The 19,435-nt window shown below is 40.9% G+C and overlaps 1 protein-coding gene across 1 annotated transcript; it reads left to right on the plus strand.

The window, feature by feature from the left end:
* Positions 1 to 14,539: 14,539 nt before the first annotated feature.
* On the plus strand, positions 14,540 to 15,109 carry LOC110934180. The gene has a single exon (XM_022177367.1). It carries the CDS (start codon positions 14,540 to 14,542, stop codon positions 15,107 to 15,109), a length of 570 nt encoding a protein of 189 aa, XP_022033059.1.
* Positions 15,110 to 19,435: the final 4,326 nt, after the last annotated feature.

Consider the following 19,435-nt stretch of genomic DNA (forward strand, 5'->3'; position numbering starts at 1 on the left):
TTGACTGCCATAACTCTGAAGTGAAACGCGGATCTCGGTCTGAAATGATAGAAGTTGGCACCCCATGCCTAGAAACCACCTCCTTAAGATACACTGCTGCCAGCTGAGAAAATTTGTCTGTTTCCTTGATTGCTAGGAAGTGTGCTGATTTCGTGAGGCGATCAACAATCACCCAAATGGTATCATTCCCAGCTTGAGTTCTGGGTAATCCTGTCACAAAATCCATAGCGATCTGTTCCCACTTCCAGGTGGGTATCTCTGGTTGCTGCAGTAGACCTGAGGGCTTTTGATGTTCTGCTTTGACTTTAGCACAAGTCAAACATTTAGACGTAGGTTGCTATATGAGCTTTCATGCTGGGCCACCAGTAGGTAGTTTTCAAGTCGTGGTACATCTTATCTGATCCAGGATGTACAGAGTAGCGTGATTTGTGTGCCTCTTCCATTACAAGTTCTCGTAAGTTGCCAAAGAATGGGACCCAAATGCGTCCAGTTACGTAGTAAGCACCGTCTCCCTTTCGTTCTAGTCGTTGCCTCGAGCCACGTAGAGCTTCAGCTCGAACGTTCTCTGGTTTCAATGCTTCTAACTGAGCGTCTCGTATCTGGGAAGGAAGATTGGACTGGATCGTGAGTTGCAATGCTCGTACACGCCTAGGTGCATTATCCTTTCTGCTGAGGGCGTCAGCTACGACGTTCGCCTTGCCCGGATGATACTTTATGGCACATTCATAATCATTCAATAATTCAACCCATCGTCGTTGCCGCATATTCAATTCTTTCTGGTCGAAGATATGCTGAAGACTCCTATGGTCGGTGTAGATGGTGCATTTGGTACCGTACAGATAGTGCCTCCAAATCTTCAACGCAAATACCACCGCTCCTAACTCCAAGTCGTGTGTCGTGTAGTTCTTCTCGTGCACCTTCAGCTGACGAGAAGCATAAGCTATCACTTTCTCGCGTTGCATCAACACGCAACCAAGACCCTGAATCGAAGCATCACAATAAACCACAAAATCTTCGGTACCCTCTGGTAATGACAAGATCGGTGCACTGCAAAGTTTCTGTTTTAACAACTGGAAGGCCTCTTCCTGCTTCGTTCCCCAAGAGTACGCCGTGTTCTTCTGTGTCAGCGAGGTGAGAGGTTGCGCGATTTTTGAGAAATCTCTAATAAACCTCCGATAGTATCCAGCGAGACCGAGAAATTGTCGCACCTCAGACGGAGTCTTTGGTGCCGCCCAATTTTTAACTGCATCCACCTTTGCAGGATCCACATGTATCCCTTTCTCGTTAACAACGTGCCCAAGGAAATGCACTTCTCGAATCCAAAAGTCGCACTTAGAAAATTTTGCATACAGCTGTTCCCTTCTCAAAAGTTCCAAGATGAGACGTAGGTGGCGCTCGTGATCCTCCTTGTTCTTGGAATAGACTAAGATGTCGTCAATAAATACTATAACAAACTCGTCGAGATATGGCTTACATACGCGGTTCATGAGGTCCATGAAAACCGCTGGTGCATTGGTCAATCCAAACGGCATGACCAAAAACTCATAGTGTCCGTAGCGCGTTCGAAAGGCTGTCTTGGGAACATCCTCTTCCCTAACCCTTACCTGGTGATACCCCGATCTTAAGTCGATCTTGGAATAGAAGCTTGACCCTTGCAGCTGGTCAAACAAGTCGTCGATGCGTGGTAACGGATAGCGGTTCTTAATGGTCACTTTGTTGAGCTCCCGATAGTCGATACACATACGGAATGACCCGTCTTTCTTCTTTACGAACAGAACTGGGGCTCCCCAAGGCGACGAACTGGGTCGGATAAAGCCCCTGTCCAACAACTCTTGCAGTTGATTAGACAGTTCTTGCAACTCTCCAGGTGCTAACCGGTATGGGGCTCGGGCAATCGGAGCCGCTCCCGGCGCAAGATCAATCTGAAATTCTACTTGACGGTGAGGAGGTAACCCTGGCAGCTCCTCTGGGAATACATCGGCGAAGTCTCGCACTACTGGCAAGTCTTCGATCTTTCTCTCCTCAGACTGAGCGTTGGTAACTAACGCTAACATTGCAGGATACCCTTTTTGCAGATATTGCTGTGCACGCATGGCCGAGATAATACCAACCATCGTCCCACTACGATGCCCTTGAACTAATAATGTCTCCCCATCAGGGAGAGGGATACGCACGATCTTCTCTTTACACAAAATTTCTGCTTGGTGCTTAGACAACCAATCCATGCCTACCACTATGTCAAAACTACCGAGCGTAACGGGAAGGAGGTCAATATCAAACACTTGACCCACGAGATCTAGTTTGCACCCGAACAGGACATTCGAGGCTTCTATCGTTTTACCAACTGCTAGTTCTACTACTTGTTTAACTTCTAAAGGTGTTGGGATTATCCCTAATCGTTGACTAAACTCTAGGGACACATAACTCCAATCGGCACCCGAATCAAATAATACAGAAGCTATACGATTGTTAACAGGAAACGTACCAGTTACAACGTTGCTGTCATTCCTGGCATCCCCTGCTCCAAGCTGGAACACTCTGCCTCGAGCACCATTTCCCCCATTATTGCCGTTGTTGTTGTTTCCAGCGTTGTTATTATTCGGGCGGTTGTTGTCGTTAGCGTTCTGGTTTAACTGAGGGCAATCCCGCTTAAAGTGACCCTCATCCCCACACTGATAGCACCCCCTCCTAAAACCCTGGTTCTGTTGGGGCGGTTGTCCCTGTTGTCTCTGGTTGTGCTGGTTCTGTTGCTGCTGGTGTTTGGGCTGTGGGGCCCTACAATCCTTGGCCTCATGGCCCACTTTACCACACCTGCGACATGTGCGACTACACGGCCCGAAATGATGGTAGCCACACTTATTACACTGTGGTTTCTTCCCTGCATACGAGCCCTGACTTTGGCCACTTCCCTGGCCTTGATTGACAGAAGACGACTGGCTAAAGTTGCGGTTGTTGTTGTTGTCTAGCCTTTTCTGAGTCTGACCAGCACTGGATGCTTTATCATAATCACTCCACTTCCGCTTGTTATCATTAGCGGACGCAGTGGCAGTGGGTGTAGCAGCAGTAGTGGCCGAAATACGCGGGGGTAACGAATTGCTTTCTACCTCTTGGTCCACAATCTTATGAGTCAGACGAACGATCTGTGTCAAATCATTGAGATGGGCTGCAGTGACCAAGCTCTTCACACGCGGAGGCAACCCTTTGATGAATAACTCAATCCTCCGAGACATAGGCCGGGACAAGTTCGGGCACATGTCGGCCAGTTCATACGATCGCTTCACATACGCTTCGACTTCAGATCCAACCATCTTCAAGTCGTAGTACTCGTTTTCCAACTTCTGGACTTCATCCCGAGGACAGTACTCCTCCCTGATCAGTTCTTTAAAGTCTTCCCAGGTTGTGGCATTCGCTGCTTCGATGCCCAACAACTGTACCTGGGCGTTCCACCACGTTAGGGCACCATCCGCCAAGGTACCCGCAGCATATTTCACCCTGTCCCCAGCGGGACAGTTACAGATAGCAAACACAGACTCTGCTTTCTCGAACCATCTTAGGAGTCCCACAGCCCCTTCAGTCCCGGTGAAGGTCTGTGGCTTACAGTCCATAAACATTTTGAACATACACGCAGGCTGGTTAGGTTGAGGTTGCGCTTGCTGACCTAAATGACGGAAGGAAATACATTATAGGAGTGAAAAGACGTGTACGTGGTATAAGAGTAAAAAGTACTTGGTACATTCCGTACCAGCTTGATAGGCTGCTAAGGCCTCAGCCACACGGGTATTGATTAAGTCAGTCAACTCAGCCTGAGTCATGTTGATGTTGCCACGTCCGTGTCCTCGTCCACTCATGATTCTATATATAGAGACGAACCAACTCAGGAAATCGAAACGAGATGGATATCAAGTATCAGGTTGATATCTACGTACTACCAAGTTCACACATAATAAGGCAGAACCCTTCTCACGCTCGATAAGCCTCACTGGGACTTGCATGCACCCCGCGTTATTATTAAGTGTGCACCCATAATAATAAGGCAATTTGCATGCTTATCTCAATGCCTCTTAGCTTGCGCTCGAAGTTTCCCCCGTTCAAACAACACAACAGATGGTATCACGGGTCTATGGTTCACATGAGTCGAAGAGTAGTGTCACACTATCAAGTCACTATGGTGTTAAATGTTTCAGTTCATGTACGTTGTGAGTGTGTGACTGCTAAGCAAATAGTGTATAAAGTGAGAGAGACGAACCTTGCAATCTGGAGCTGAGTGTCATGATCGATTTTCGAAGGTGTTCGGTTATAGTCTGGTTTTACAAAACGTTTTAAAACCTAGTTCACTATAACCAGTGGCTCTGATACCAACTGTAACACCCCCCAAAATCCCACATGCGGAAAACCCCGCGAGGCGTGTTACGCATCAGAGTTCGAGCCACCAATCACTTGAACCAATGGTAAATACTTAATTAAAACATAATATCAAATCCCGAAATGTTGTGTAGCGGAAGCATATAAATATCGTTTTGCAAATGTGTCATAATAATACTTAAAACCAATGTATCAAATGTAAATTAATCCAAGAGCCTCGATCCATGACCACTCCAGCACTCCCAGATAGCAAGTCCATGTTCCAAACGTTAATGACCTACAAGCATGCAAACAAGTGTGTCAGACTACGCTGGTGAGTTCAAGGTGTTGCTTACATGTGAAGTTACCAGATATTAGTTAAATCAACTCGTTGTTTGGTTCAGATGTCATTGTTAACTCGTTTATTGTACCGTATGCAGCGTCAATGATGGGAATGCCTAACCCCAATGCCCATAACCAGGCATTGGTCAAAGTCAAGGTATCAAACAACCTTGACAAGCTGTAGGAGGTCTTATATCCGCGTTGTATTCACATGTTGTCCCAGTAATTAGTTCACGCCCGTCCTTACGGCCCATTGCCTTACAGGCAATCCGGTAGATGATTGTTTCTATGTTCCAGTTGTTTACCCCAAGTTTCCCTTTCCAAATGTTTACCAGTTGTCCCAAACCATCGGGACGCATGCTTGAGAAAATGCAATGAACTCACCTGGGGTTGCTCGGTATGTTACACGGAAAGATTCAGTTAAGCTACAATGTGATCAACCACGTCCTAGCATGTTTACCATACAAGTCAGGTTGGGTTCAAGTAAGCACGTGTAGGTTTCACACAAGTTAACACATAAAGAACACACACGGATCATACACTAACAACGTTCAACAGTTATAACGTATTCACGAATTGGGCTCGCACAAGTCCAAAACCTATTGGCCCAAGTAAAATAACACAAGCAAATCCAAATAACATTCTCGGCCTAATCAGATAACACACAATTATCTTGTGCGACCCAATTTGGGTTGTGCGTTCCGACTAACCCAGCCCAACTACACACCCGGCCCAACAGTTAGCAAACATAACCCTTGTGCGGTCCAGTAACCTTGTGCGACCGTGGGTGCTTTGTGCGACAGAGACATCTTGTGCGACTGACCAAGATATCTTGTGCGATCTCTTGTACGTGTGACCTTGTGCGACCAGGAAGTTTGGGCTGCCCGGCCCAACAACACAACATAACAACTTGTGCGACTCGCTAGTTCTTGTGCGATTAGGAAGCTTGTGCGTCGACTAGCTTATGCGTTTGGGCTTCTTGTGCGATCAAGACCCCTTGTGCGATTGATTTATATATTCCGGATTTTATGCAAATCAATTTAATCAGTTTCCTTATTTTATGATAATCAATCAACAAGTTTCCATCTATCCGATAAGCATACTATCGATCAAACAAGATTTTTATTATGAATTTCATATGAACCCTAACCGGCTTAATCAAGAACAAACATCATAATCATTCAAATCATATTAACATATAGCCGAGAATATCACATAACCCGATTCACTTTGTACATTATTAAGCTACAATCCGAATCATATAACATAACCGCTGATTAACACCTATCTCCAGCCGATTCATATGATCATTAAATCAATCATACACATGTGGCCGATTATCAAGAACACTATCAACTAGCATCATAGTTCACCATGTTAACAAGAGTACTATCATCAACAATCATGAAATCGAAACATGTAATCATACATCATTTATAAACACATATCATAAGGCACTAACCGGTTGAAAAGAGAATGAGATTGATCCGAGTACAAGGGCTTCGAAAGGTGGTTGCCGTCGGGTTCGTGAGGGAGGGAGAGAGCTAGGGTTGCAACTTGTGTTTTTGTGTAACAAATGAGAAACAACCTCCTAAGGTTGTGTGTATGTACGTATAAGAGAAGTGGGCCGAAACCCCTAATGGGCTGCCCATTGGTTCCGGTTACAAGGAATACGGCCCAAATGGCCTTGTGCGTTCAAGTAAGTGTTGTGCGTTCGAGAGTCTTGTGCGGTCGGGTCACTTGTATAAACATACATTCACATAAAATAAACATAACATTCAACCAACATAGTTCACGTGAGCACGTAACGTTACACAAAGTGGGTTTAAATTACGAGTTGTCACAGTCACGCTTCTTAGACTTCACGACCGCTACCGCCTCTCACCGCCAAAAATAGCCCTCACACGTTTAAGGTAAGTGTTTTATCCCGTCTTCATAATTTTCCTTCTGATTATCGATTATCGATATTTGATATTTTTGCTGGTTAGTTTGTCAAAAGTTATTCAGAAACCCTAGGTTCCGTCTCAAATGGTTCACTCCTATAGCTAAGGTTGGTTGAAGCCTTCTAGCATAGTGCGAACTGAGGACGTGAAATTAGCCGTCTAAAGGTAATGACTTTCATGATATGTTAATGCAATTGTTTACCTGCAAGCTAAACTTAATATCAACTTAATGCTGAACAAATACTCTTCTTAATGCTCATTCCCAAAAACTGTCCACCTTATAATTTGGTACGAATTTTGAAGGGAAAAAAGTTAGAGAGACAGAATTTAAGACTATTTGTCCGATTTTTGAAAGATTAAAATGCAGTTTAATCTATAAGTCGAAAATGCACTTTACTATAAGTCGACCCATTATGTATGTATGATGTTGCTGAATGCTGACCAGGTTAGTTTCATTTTTTGTTCTTTTGTAAATTTATTTAAAAGCTTTGATTTTCTCCCCAATCATATTTTAATTTATACCTGAAATATATTATAATTTATCAAAAGAAGGGTTTATAGCAACTAAGTAGCAGTCAAAATGAAGATTAGAAAGTTTGTGCTTGAAGCAGTTGTCTCAAAATTTTGACACATTTTGATATGCACATGGTCACTTAATTATATTGCCAAAGGGTTATATAGGTAAATTGAAAGTTTTAGCTTAAGTTGGTACAGGTTAGGAGCCGTCTAAGGTGAAATTAGTTTTGTAATCATATTTGACATAATGACACCAACTATTTATAAAGTTAATAAGTGATGTGGAGTTTGCACAAAATATGTTTTGATAAGCTTATAATTTGCTTAATAATTAACAGATCCATAAGCTTTTGCTTTGAATTCACTTTCTTGGTTCTCTTAACTTTCTTTTGTTTGTTATCTTCAATAATTATTGGTGAAATGTCGCATAAACTCTACCATCTATCTCTATATTTCTATTAAATAACAATTTAGCACCACTAAAACGGCTTTTCTTAAATCTATAAGTATTGCTTAAAAGATTCCAAATAACCCAAAATCTATCTCTGGATTGTAACACCTCGAATTTTTGTGTCCAATGATGTGTTAACACGTGTCATTTGATTACACGTGGCATTGATATTAAATAAAGGACTAATATTGACAAACCTTGAATGTATGTAAATTCGAGGGTTATAAATGTCAAACAAGGGTAAATATACTGTATAGTAACCCTAAGTAGTGCTTATACCTTCAAACGAATGAATCATGGATCGTACGGAAGCGAAACGTGGAAGAAAGTGAGAGATTACAAGCTACAGGGGTTAACTGTGTCAACATGTTTAATTATACCTCTGAGTGACCCTTTAACGCTCCCGAGGCTTTGTAACAGTATTATACGCTCACTAGAATATACTGTATAAATTCCGCGAAGTTCCGCTTTAAAACGAGAAAGTTATGATCGAATTCGTATGAGGAGGGTTAAAAGCGTCAATAATGAAAGTTAAGGCTTTCAGAATAATTAAATAAACTAACCAGGGACTTAACTAAGCAAGTAAATAACACGAGGCCCTTAGCAGTAAATAATCAAGGACCAAATCGCAAAGTTACCCCTTCAAAACCCGAAAGGTCAAGTTAATAATTACTAAAGATTTCATTAATAATTACTAAAGATTCTGTTATTTATTACCTAGATTTAGTAATGATTATAAAAGATTTAAAATCTCAGAAAATCCACCCTCTCGCGGGCCGCGTAAGGGTTCGGGTTAAGTTGAGGCGGGCCGCGAGCCTATGATTGAACGCGCCTGATTTTTAAACTTCAGGCGGCCCGCGTAATATGTGTATGGTTCCTCCATGCGGGCCGCGTCAGGCGCCCAGATGCAGAAACATGCTTAAATTGGCTGTTCAGCCTTCTAAAAGCCATGAGATGCGTTTAAGTCCTTCCAATTGACCCCTAAACAACCCCTAAGCATTAGGAACACCTATTGGAATGTTGTGGATAGTTGAGGGACTTGTGTGTCAAAAGTTGTGATGAAAACTTTACTATAAATAGGCATGTTATGTGCATAAGTTTCACCACACCTCACAACACTACTTCTGATCATTCTTGGAGCTCTCAAGCTTCCTTCTATATTCCTAAGTCTCGCATTAAACTTCTGTAAGTTGCCTAACCTTTTGTGGTCTCGTTTTTCAATGGTTTTAGCTTATAAACCAAACCGTCGTAATGAACGGTTGTCATAGCGATAATTCACAAATGGTCAAGTGAATTGTCGGATCAAAAGTAGTTATGAGTTGGTATTTATGTGGGTAATAAACCCCTAAAGGGGTTCCCTCTGATCACCGCTCTAACTATGTCGAATGTTGAGTCAAACGTGCACTTAAAAAGTCAACAGAAAGTCATTTTGCGATTTCTTGCATAATCTGTAATGTAGCTGATATGTAACTTGTTTTGATGTTCGTAAAACATGATATTAAGTATATAAACTTGTCTAAACCCGTTTGATTCGGCCATTTGCTATATTGACCCGGTTCGGAACCGAAAGTCGCAAAAGTTTGACTTTTGCTTTGACTACGGTTCTGACCCGTTTTAGTACAATGTAGATATGCCTTAGGACTCTCTTAGGACCAGGTTACATGATGGTATAAGCCTCTGTGACCGGTTCGTGGTTTTTCCGAGTCTTTTACGCATTTCCGCTAATTACTTAAAAGTTGACCGTAACGCCCTTTATAAATTTAAACGAGAATTTCGGACATGTGAACGGATCATGACCTTGGTTACTGAATTCTAAACATGTCCCTAAAATTTCATGTCAATCCGAGGTCCAGAATAAGAGTTATGCCAATTAGCGCAAATTGCGAAACTTTAGTAATTAAATAGCGCAATTAGCATAACGCCCATCTAAACCCGGATTTCGACACCAAAACTTTTACTCGCTGATGTAAAATAATATTTTGGGATTTTTAAAGATTTTTAATTATTTTTACCTTGCTCATAACCTGCGGTTATGGCTACGATTTGGTAAATACCGAATATGCCCTTTTCGGCCATAAATCGAGTTCTATAAGGTCTTTTGACCCGATTCCAGTTGCTACTAATTTTAAATAATAAATAAAGTATTTTGGACTTTATAAACTGTTCGGGAAACTCAGATTTCCTGTAGAACTCGAAAAACCCTTTAAAAATCTTTAAAATGACCGAAAAACCCCTACGGGGCGTATCACCAACTTAAACTCGTTTCGGGCATCACGGAAGGTATCCTACTGATACCACAACCTCTTTAAGGCATATTGAATTAGGAAACAAGCGTAGGACTCTCACGGTTACCCGTTGCGCCTATTGCGCGCACGATTCGGCTTATGTAACTAGTTTACATAATTTAGCCGAAACGGGTCAAACTATATTGTTTTAACCCCAAAATCCAGAGTATGATTGTTATACCCATATGAAACAAGTCTTCAAACTTGTTGGGTCAAAATCACACTCCATTCACGGTTTTCGCCTTTCACGCGATTAAACCGTAACAATTCTTTAAGACTAACCGGTCTAAGCTTAGGCTTAATTAAAGACCCGTTAGCATTCTAATTGGTTATTTATACCATCGTTCCAGACTAGAGCCTTCCGGTAAATTGTACCTACGCTTACTTAAGTGAATACGGCTGAGTTATTATTCTTGCTATTTTAAGACAGGAGCTAGCTCAGGTAAATACTCTTAACTTATTTTCCCTATACGGGCTTGGGATACGGTATAATAATACCGCTTGGTCGGGTATTGAATATTTAATCGGATTGTGATTAAGTTATTGAGGTAACCCGGTTTGATCTGTATTGTTTGAAATAAAAGCCTTTAGGGGTTAATGACCATGTCCCGGATATCCTTGACATCATTGTATTATAAAATGGTCACGTCTTATGCACGAGGTGTAGGCATACACCTGACAGCTGCATAAGGGAAACGGTATCTCACGCTCAGTGGGCCTATACTTGTGACGTGTCTGTTAATCTTGACTCGGTTTCTATATCGGGCCCTGAACGTACAACGAACATGTAAATCTGTATACAGGATCATAAATATGATTGTCTCAAGTTATAAAAGATTAATTTTGCCTCTGTGCATTTTAATCAAAGTGTCAAAATAATTTGTGCCTGGTGCATCTAAATAAATTTTCCTAAACTCTTTTCAAATGAGTCAGTTGAGTGTATTTACCAGTGAAAACTGACGTATTTTCAAAAGTCTAAGTGACAGGTACAAGTACGTAATAGGCTGGGAGCTGCTCAGGACATTAATAAGGAATCTTGCAAGTTCTAGGCGTCTAAAGTCTGTTGAACAATTTCTTTGTTTTGATTCACCTGTGGATCCTTTACTTTCCGTCGTAACACTTGATATTATTTCATATCCGGAACGTAATATATTTTATCTTTTGCTTCCGCTGTGCATTCATATAATTGTGTGGTTTGACTATATTGTTGCCAACTACGTCACGGTAATCCCCCACCGGGCCCACCGGTGATATACGTGGAAATCGGGGTGTGACAGGTTGGTATCAGAGCCAACATTGAGTGAATTAAACACTATCCTTATGTGTTTAATCTCAATGACACAATTGCACATATTCGAGTCTAGACTTAACATAGGAATGTTCTAAATTCTGATCTGGAAATTTTGCTTCCAAATTTTTATACGTCGCCAAGCGAAGGAGCTGTAATAGGAAGTCTCCACATCCGGAGTCTTGAACTGCTGAGCTTCGTACCGCGACCAGGATGAAACGTGCAACCAAGGAGAAAGCATTCAGGAAATGAATGAAGAAGAAACTCCTCTTGCTGAAGATCGTTTCCTTAATAAGTCTTTATAAGAACATATTTACCTTTCAGTCCCTTCGAGGACAACATTATTATTTTCGAGTCCCGCTTAGGGCAACCTTATATTTTTATTTTCATATAGTGGAATGATTAAGTTTAAACTTTCATTCTAAACAAGAATATTAAATAAATGGAAAATAATATTTCCTATTGTAGGATCTACCATTATAATAAAATGGCAAAATCTAAAAAGGGCAAGACCTAGCCACGTGTCATTGTAAAGATCGGGCCAAGATGGTAGTTCCATAATTAGATTCAGATCCATATTTAACACCTCAATTTAAAAATTGATCTACGATAATTATTAATTAAGAATCTTAAGTGTGAAACCTAGCCTTCGGGTCAATTATAAGACCGGGCCAAGATGGTAAGACCTGATTAAAAGATTCAGAATTCCAGTTAACCTCTGTGATCATGTTAACATCCATGGCAGATGTGATTCATTAAAAATCGCACGCGTCATTCCTATAAGAGAATCCTTCTATGGATTCCAAAACCCAAATTAGTGATTTATAAATCATGGGTTAAATCGTCAATAAAGATGATCATTTTCAAAACATCCATTAGTGATGTAGTGCCTACGGGCCAAACTTATTAAACATCCATTAGTGATGTAGTGCCTACGGGCCAAACTTATTAAACATCCATTAGTGATGTAGTGCCTACGGGCCAAACTTATTAAAACATCCATTAGTGATGTAGTGCCTACGGGCCAAACTTATTAAACATCCATTAGTGATGTGGTGCCTACGGGCCAAACTTATTAGACATCCAATAGTGATGTAGTGCCTACGGGCCATACTAATTGTCATATAAGACAAAAGGCAGTGGTAGGCTATGACTCCCTGTCAGAAAAAGGTAATGAACTAGGTTCAAACCTCAAGGCTTTGATTCTCTAAAATCCTAGCTTATAAATTATAAATGTCCTAGTGACTAGGCCTATTGTGCCAGAATACCTTCATGCTGTGATTCTCTGAAATCATAGCTTATAAATTATATATGTCCTTATGACTAAGCCTGTTGTGCTAATAGATTTAAGGGCCTTGATTCTCTGAAATCATGGCTTATGATTTAAAATTTGTCCTTGTGACTAGGCCCTCTGCGCCACCTTAATATCCTTGATGTTTTATAACTAGAATAAATTATAATGAAGATGATAATTAAATATAACTAACAAATTAACCAATATGGTTTATATTACCATGGTTAATAAATCGTTTAAGACGATAAAACTGTAAGAGCTTCCATATAAACCTTGCCCTTGTTTGATTTTATGTAGCATATAAAGCTACATGGCTAGGTCAAAGGAATAGAACAGTCACTCTCTGGAAAACCGCGATGATGAAAAGATTAATATAACCAGAGGAGAGCTTCGTACATTGATTGATTCAGCGGTATCTAAAGCTGTAGAGGAGCGATTTAGGGAATATAATGAGACTAATAGTAAAGCCTCATCTATACCTCACTCTAAATCTGTCTCTAAAACTCATTCAGAGCCTCATAACGAGCCGCCCTCTAAGAATGAAGGACCAAAGAAGGATGACGATCGTCATTCATCAAATGAACACAGTGTTCCATCCAAGAAGCAAGTGTTCGATAATGAACAACATACCAAGTCTTGTACCTATAAATACTTTGCTTCCTGTAAACCCCGAGATTTCACGGGGGAAAAGGGAGCAGTAGATTGTATGACTTGGTTGGAAGAAATGGACACGGTGGTGGACATCAGCGGTTGTGCTGAAAGGGATGTAGTAAAGTGTGTATCCCAATCGTTCAAAGGAGAGGCACTGGCATGGTGGAGGTCTCTCATTCAAGCTACTGGGAAGATCCCGCTCTATTACATGACATGGGAGCAGTTTGTTACTCTCATTAGGGAGAACTACTGCCCTCAACATGAGGTCGAAAGAATCGAATCGGATTTCTTATCGTTGGTTATGACAAACTTAGATTGTCAAGCTTACCTTACCAATTTCAATACCCTGTCCAGACTGGTTCCTTACCTAGTAACACCAGAACCCAAGAGGATTGCTCGCTTCATTGGGGGTTTAGCCCCAGAAATCAAAGCCAGTGTTAAGGCTTCGAGACCTACTACATTCAGGTCAACAGCAGATCTGTCGCTATCTCTCACACTCGATGTGGTTAGAAACAAGGCTGCCAAGGCCTCTGAAGATGGAAAGAGAAAAAGGGAGGGTGAGAATTCTCATCGCTCCGATAGGAAGAGTACCAGGTTTAAAAGAGACAGCCAGCAGTCGGTTGAGAAGACCAAGTGCGAAACCTGTAGGAAATACCACCTCGGGAAATGCAGATTTGAATCTCAGCCTCTACCGTGTGGAATTTGCAAGTCTCAGAAACATAAAACCTTGGAATGCAAGGAGTTGAAGGATGCAACCTGCTACGGTTGCAACGAAAAGGGGCATATCAAGACCAACTGCCCTAGGAATCAGAAGAAGCCCGAAGAAGCCAAAAGAACAAACGCCTGAGTCGTCAGGATGAACTCCCGGGAGATGGTGCAGTATGATAAATATATAGCAGGTACCTTCCTTATCAAGCAGTTATGCAGAAATTAGTTATTACTGGCACATATAATTCTATAATGAATCATAGTTGCTGAGAACTGTTGTCTCCGCCTGTTTAGGACTCCGATCATTTAATACGAGATGGAAATTTGTCGTTGATACTTAAGAAAACGCTCCAACAAATCCTAGATTGATGTTTGTATCTACTAGGAATCACTCTTTTCTGATATCCTTATGGCAAGCTTCCAAGCCATCCAAAAATTCATCAATATAATAAAAACAGATGTGACGTTTTGATCCCCTGTCAAAAAGATGATGAATTAGGCCCAAACCTTAAACGCCATTGATGGTCTTTCGTGACCTAGGCTAAACATAATGAATATATATGTTAAATAACATCCATTGAGAATGTTAATACTATATTAGCCTATATGGTCTATAAATACCATGGTTAGTATATGTTAAGGCCATCAGGATAAAGAATAGCGGTTGTTGGATTGCAGCTAAGAAGCTATTTTTATTGGTGTTAGGGACCAATATCGAAAATGGCAAACTCAGATGAGACAGCCGTCGATCGTGTTATGAATGATGTGACACATGCCAATGAAGCTACAATTGTGAGCCTTAGAATTTCCGAAAGCGTTCTCCAAACTATGGTAGATGCAACTGTTGGAAAGGCTGTGAAGAAAGCTATGAAAAAGTTCAAGGAGCCCCAGGCTACTCGTTCCGAATTTTATCTAGGACCACATTTCCTTACTCGTAAGGAGGACCTTGTTCATACCTCAAATGCCAAAGATAAGCTAAAAAGAAAAAGGGAGGAAAAGAACTCCCAGAGCTCTATAAAGAAGAACAAACGAAAGTCCAACCAGAAACCGGTATGCAAGACCTGCAAGAAGTGCCACTATGGGAAGTGCAGGTTCGAACCGAAATCCCGATCACAACCAAGGGTATGTGGGATCTGCAAATCGGGGGAACATACAACGTTGGACTGCGAGGATATGGAGAATGCAGTCTGCTTCGGCTGTAATGAGAAGGGCCACATCAAGACCACGTGCCCTAAATATGTCAAAGGAAAAGCGGCTAAAGAAGGAAAGCCTAAGAATGAAAGCGCCTAAATACCTGAGCTAGTTCATAAATAATGGTCTCAGGTACTTTCCCTATCTTTTTATCAAAAATTTAAATGCTAAGAGTTTTATTTTGGATTGGATACCAATAAACCATAAGCTTAGCAAACTTTTATATTATTCACAAGATATAACTTACCAAGGAAACCAAATTAACCGATTCTTCTAGTATCGGCAAGAAATCCTTCTGAAAGATCTAAAAGTACTCTTTCTTCGCATAGAGTACGACAACATATGTTATTTTAACTATTTTCTCATTGTTTTTCTATCGCCTGCGAATGCCAAACTGTGTTTGATAAACGTACCGTATGAGGATTGGCGTATCCTAGTATGTCCCACAGATTATTTCCATGCCTGATCAGTATGGAGGTGTAATACATGGAACCCCTGAGATATCCCAATGGTCATATTGTACTAATGTCGACTAGTAATATTCAAAGAAGATATCCAGAAAGGAATTGTTCAAATAAAGGTTCCCGATTAAGGAATTCGTGCACTTATAACATAAATGTGTCACTTAATTGACACGAGCAGTGGTGGATGAACTAGAGCCTGAATTATGGAAAATCTCTGTAACTCCTTACATCTTGATTATTTCCACATAAATTTCCCTGCTTACCTCCTGGGAGGCAGGTGTAATTAAGATTTAGCATCCCGCTGTGGGCGGGAGTATTGTGAAAACTCCATATTGATTATGGAAAAATCGAAACCTTGATTAAGTAGGTTTTAAGACATAGGCTCATATAGCCTGACTCAATCTTCGGAAGGTTTTATATTATTAAATAAGAAAGACGGTTCATATTGCTTATATAGTAACTGCCGCAACCCTAATCAGGCAACGATTAAGAATTTGCCATCAGCTACCCAGGATCTAAAGGCAAATAATTGGTGGATAAGCTTGAAAAAGTCTATAGCCACCTATGTAGCTAAATGCTTGACATGTGCGTAAGTCAAAGCCGAGCATCAGAAACCGTCAGGTTTGCTACGACAGCCTGAACTTCCCGAATGGAAGTGGGAATGTGTAACTGTGTATTTTATTACCAAGTTACCCAAGACGAGTAAAGGAAATGATACGATATGGGTTATAGCCGATAGACTGACTAAGTCAGCTCATTTCTTACCCATCAAGGAGACTTATAGCTCCGACATGTTAAGCCCAGTTATACGTTGATAAGATTGTACCCTTGCATGGTATACCTGTGTCTATTATCTCTGATCGGGATACTAGATACACGTCGCATTTCTGGAAGAGTTTTCCAGCAATCTTTGGGCACACGTTTGAATTTTAGTACGGATTACCATCCACAGACAGACGGTCAGAGAGAGCGTACTATTCAAACGTAAGAAGACATGCTACGTACATGTGCTATCGATTTGGGTGGTAGTTGGGATAAGAACCTACCACTAATCGAATTCTCCTACGACAATAGCTACCATACCAGCATTAAGGCTGCGCCTTTCGAGGCATTATACGGTAGAAAGTGTAGAGCGCCCGTCTGTTGGGCGGAAGTCGGAGATATCCAATTATCCGGACCAGAGATAGTGTTCGAAGCAATGAACAAGATTGTTCAGATTCGTGACCATCTCAAAGTTTCCCGAAATAGGCAGAAGAATTACGTAGACCCAAAAGCGTAAAGCTTTTCACTTCGAAGTAGGTGATAAAGTGTTGCTTAAAGTATCACCCTGGAATGGGGCGATGCATTTCGGTAAGAAGGGCAAGCTAAGCCCGAGATACATAGGACCTTTCGAGGTTATCGAACGTGTCGGACCGGTTGCCTACAAGTTGAACTTACCAGAAGAGCTCAATGGAATTCACAATATGTTCCACATCTGCAATCTAAAGAAGTGCCTCGCCGATGAGTCATTGGTGATCCGACACACAGATGTGCATATAGATGAGAGCTTGAAATTTGTGGAGAAACCGCTGTCGATTGAAGATCGACAGGTGAAAAAGCTTCGAAGAAAGCACGTACCGATTGTAAAGGTCAAATGGGATGCTCGTAGAGGTCCCGAATATACGTGGGAAGTCGAAGCCACAATGAAAGAAAAGTACCCCTATTTATTTGAGTAAATCTCGGGTCGAGATTTATTTTAAGGGGGTGAGGATGTAACACCTCGAATTTTTGTGTCCAATGATGTGTTAACACGTGTCATTTGATTACACGTGGCATTGATATTAAATAAAGGACTAATATTGACAAACCTTGAATGTATGTAAATTCGAGGGTTATAAATGTCAAACAAGGGTAAATATACTGTATAGTAACCCTAAGTAGTGCTTATACCTTCAAACGAATGAATCATGGATCGTACGGAAGCGAAACGTGGAAGAAAGTGAGAGATTACAAGCTACAGGGGTTAACTGTGTCAACATGTTTAATTATACCTCTGAGTGACCCTTTAACGCTCCCGAGGCTTTGTAACAGTATTATACGCTCACTAGAATATACTGTATAAATTCCGCGAAGTTCCGCTTTAAAACGAGAAAGTTATGATCGAATTCGTATGAGGAGGGTTAAAAGCGTCAATAATGAAAGTTAAGGCTTTCAGAATAATTAAATAAACTAACCAGGGACTTAACTAAGCAAGTAAATAACACGAGGCCCTTAGCAGTAAATAATCAAGGACCAAATCGCAAAGTTACCCCTTCAAAACCCGAAAGGTCAAGTTAATAATTACTAAAGATTTCATTAATAATTACTAAAGATTCTGTTATTTATTACCTAGATTTAGTAATGATTATAAAAGATTTAAAATCTCAGAAAATCCACCCTCTCGCGGGCCGCGTAAGGGTTCGGGTTAAGTTGAGGCGGGCCGCGAGCCTATGATTGAACGCGCCTGATTTTTAAACTTCAGGCGGCCCGCGTAATATGTGTATGGTTCCTCCATGCGGGCCGCGTCAGGCGCCCAGATGCAGAAACATGCTTAAATTGGCTGTTCAGCCTTCTAAAAGCCATGAGATGCGTTTAAGTCCTTCCAATTGACCCCTAAACAACCCCTAAGCATTAGGAACACCTATTGGAATGTTGTGGATAGTTGAGGGACTTGTGTGTCAAAAGTTGTGATGAAAACTTTACTATAAATAGGCATGTTATGTGCATAAGTTTCACCACACCTCACAACACTACTTCTGATCATTCTTGGAGCTCTCAAGCTTCCTTCTATATTCCTAAGTCTCGCATTAAACTTCTGTAAGTTGCCTAACCTTTTGTGGTCTCGTTTTTCAATGGTTTTAGCTTATAAACCAAACCGTCGTAATGAACGGTTGTCATAGCGATAATTCACAAATGGTCAAGTGAATTGTCGGATCAAAAGTAGTTATGAGTTGGTATTTATGTGGGTAATAAACCCCTAAAGGGGTTCCCTCTGATCACCGCTCTAACTATGTCGAATGTCGAGTCAAACGTGCACTTAAAAAGTCAACAGAAAGTCATTTTGCGATTTCTTGCATAATCTGTAATGTAGCTGATATGTAACTTGTTTTGATGTTCGTAAAACATGATATTAAGTATATAAACTTGTCTAAACCCGTTTGATTCGGCCATTTGCTATATTGACCCGGTTCGGAACCGAAAGTCGCAAAAGTTTGACTTTTGCTTTGACTACGGTTCTGACCCGTTTTAGTACAATGTAGATATGCCTTAGGACTCTCTTAGGACCAGGTTACATGATGGTATAAGCCTCTGTGACCGGTTCGTGGTTTGTCCGAGTCTTTTACGCATTTCCGCTAATTACTTAAAAGTTGACCGTAACGCCCTTTATAAATTTAAACGAGAATTTCGGACATGTGAACGGATCATGACCTTGGTTACTGAATTCTAAACATGTCCCTAAAATTTCATGTCAATCCGAGGTCCAGAATAAGAGTTATGCCAATTAGCGCAAATTGCGAAACTTTAGTAATTAAATAGCGCAATTAGCATAACGTCCATCTAAACCCGGATTTCGACACCAAAACTTTTACTCGCTGATGTAAAATAATATTTTGGGATTTTTAAAGATTTTTAATTATTTTTACCTTGCTCATAACCTGCGGTTATGGCTACGATTCGGTAAATACCGAATATGCCCTTTTCGGCCATAAATCGAGTTCTATAAGGTCTTTTGACCCGATTCCAGTTGATACTAATTTTAAATAATAAATAAAGTATTTTGGACTTTATAAACTGTTCGGGAAACTCAGATTTCCTGTAGAACTCGAAAAACCCTTTAAAAATCTTTAAAATGACCGAAAAACCCCTACGGGGCGTATCACCAACTTAAACTCGTTTCGGGCATCACGGAAGGTATCCTACTGATACCACAACCTCTTTAAGG

Source organism: Helianthus annuus, chromosome 4 (assembly GCF_002127325.2).
Source record: "Helianthus annuus cultivar XRQ/B chromosome 4, HanXRQr2.0-SUNRISE, whole genome shotgun sequence".
Classification (NCBI taxonomy): domain Eukaryota; kingdom Viridiplantae; phylum Streptophyta; class Magnoliopsida; order Asterales; family Asteraceae; genus Helianthus; species Helianthus annuus.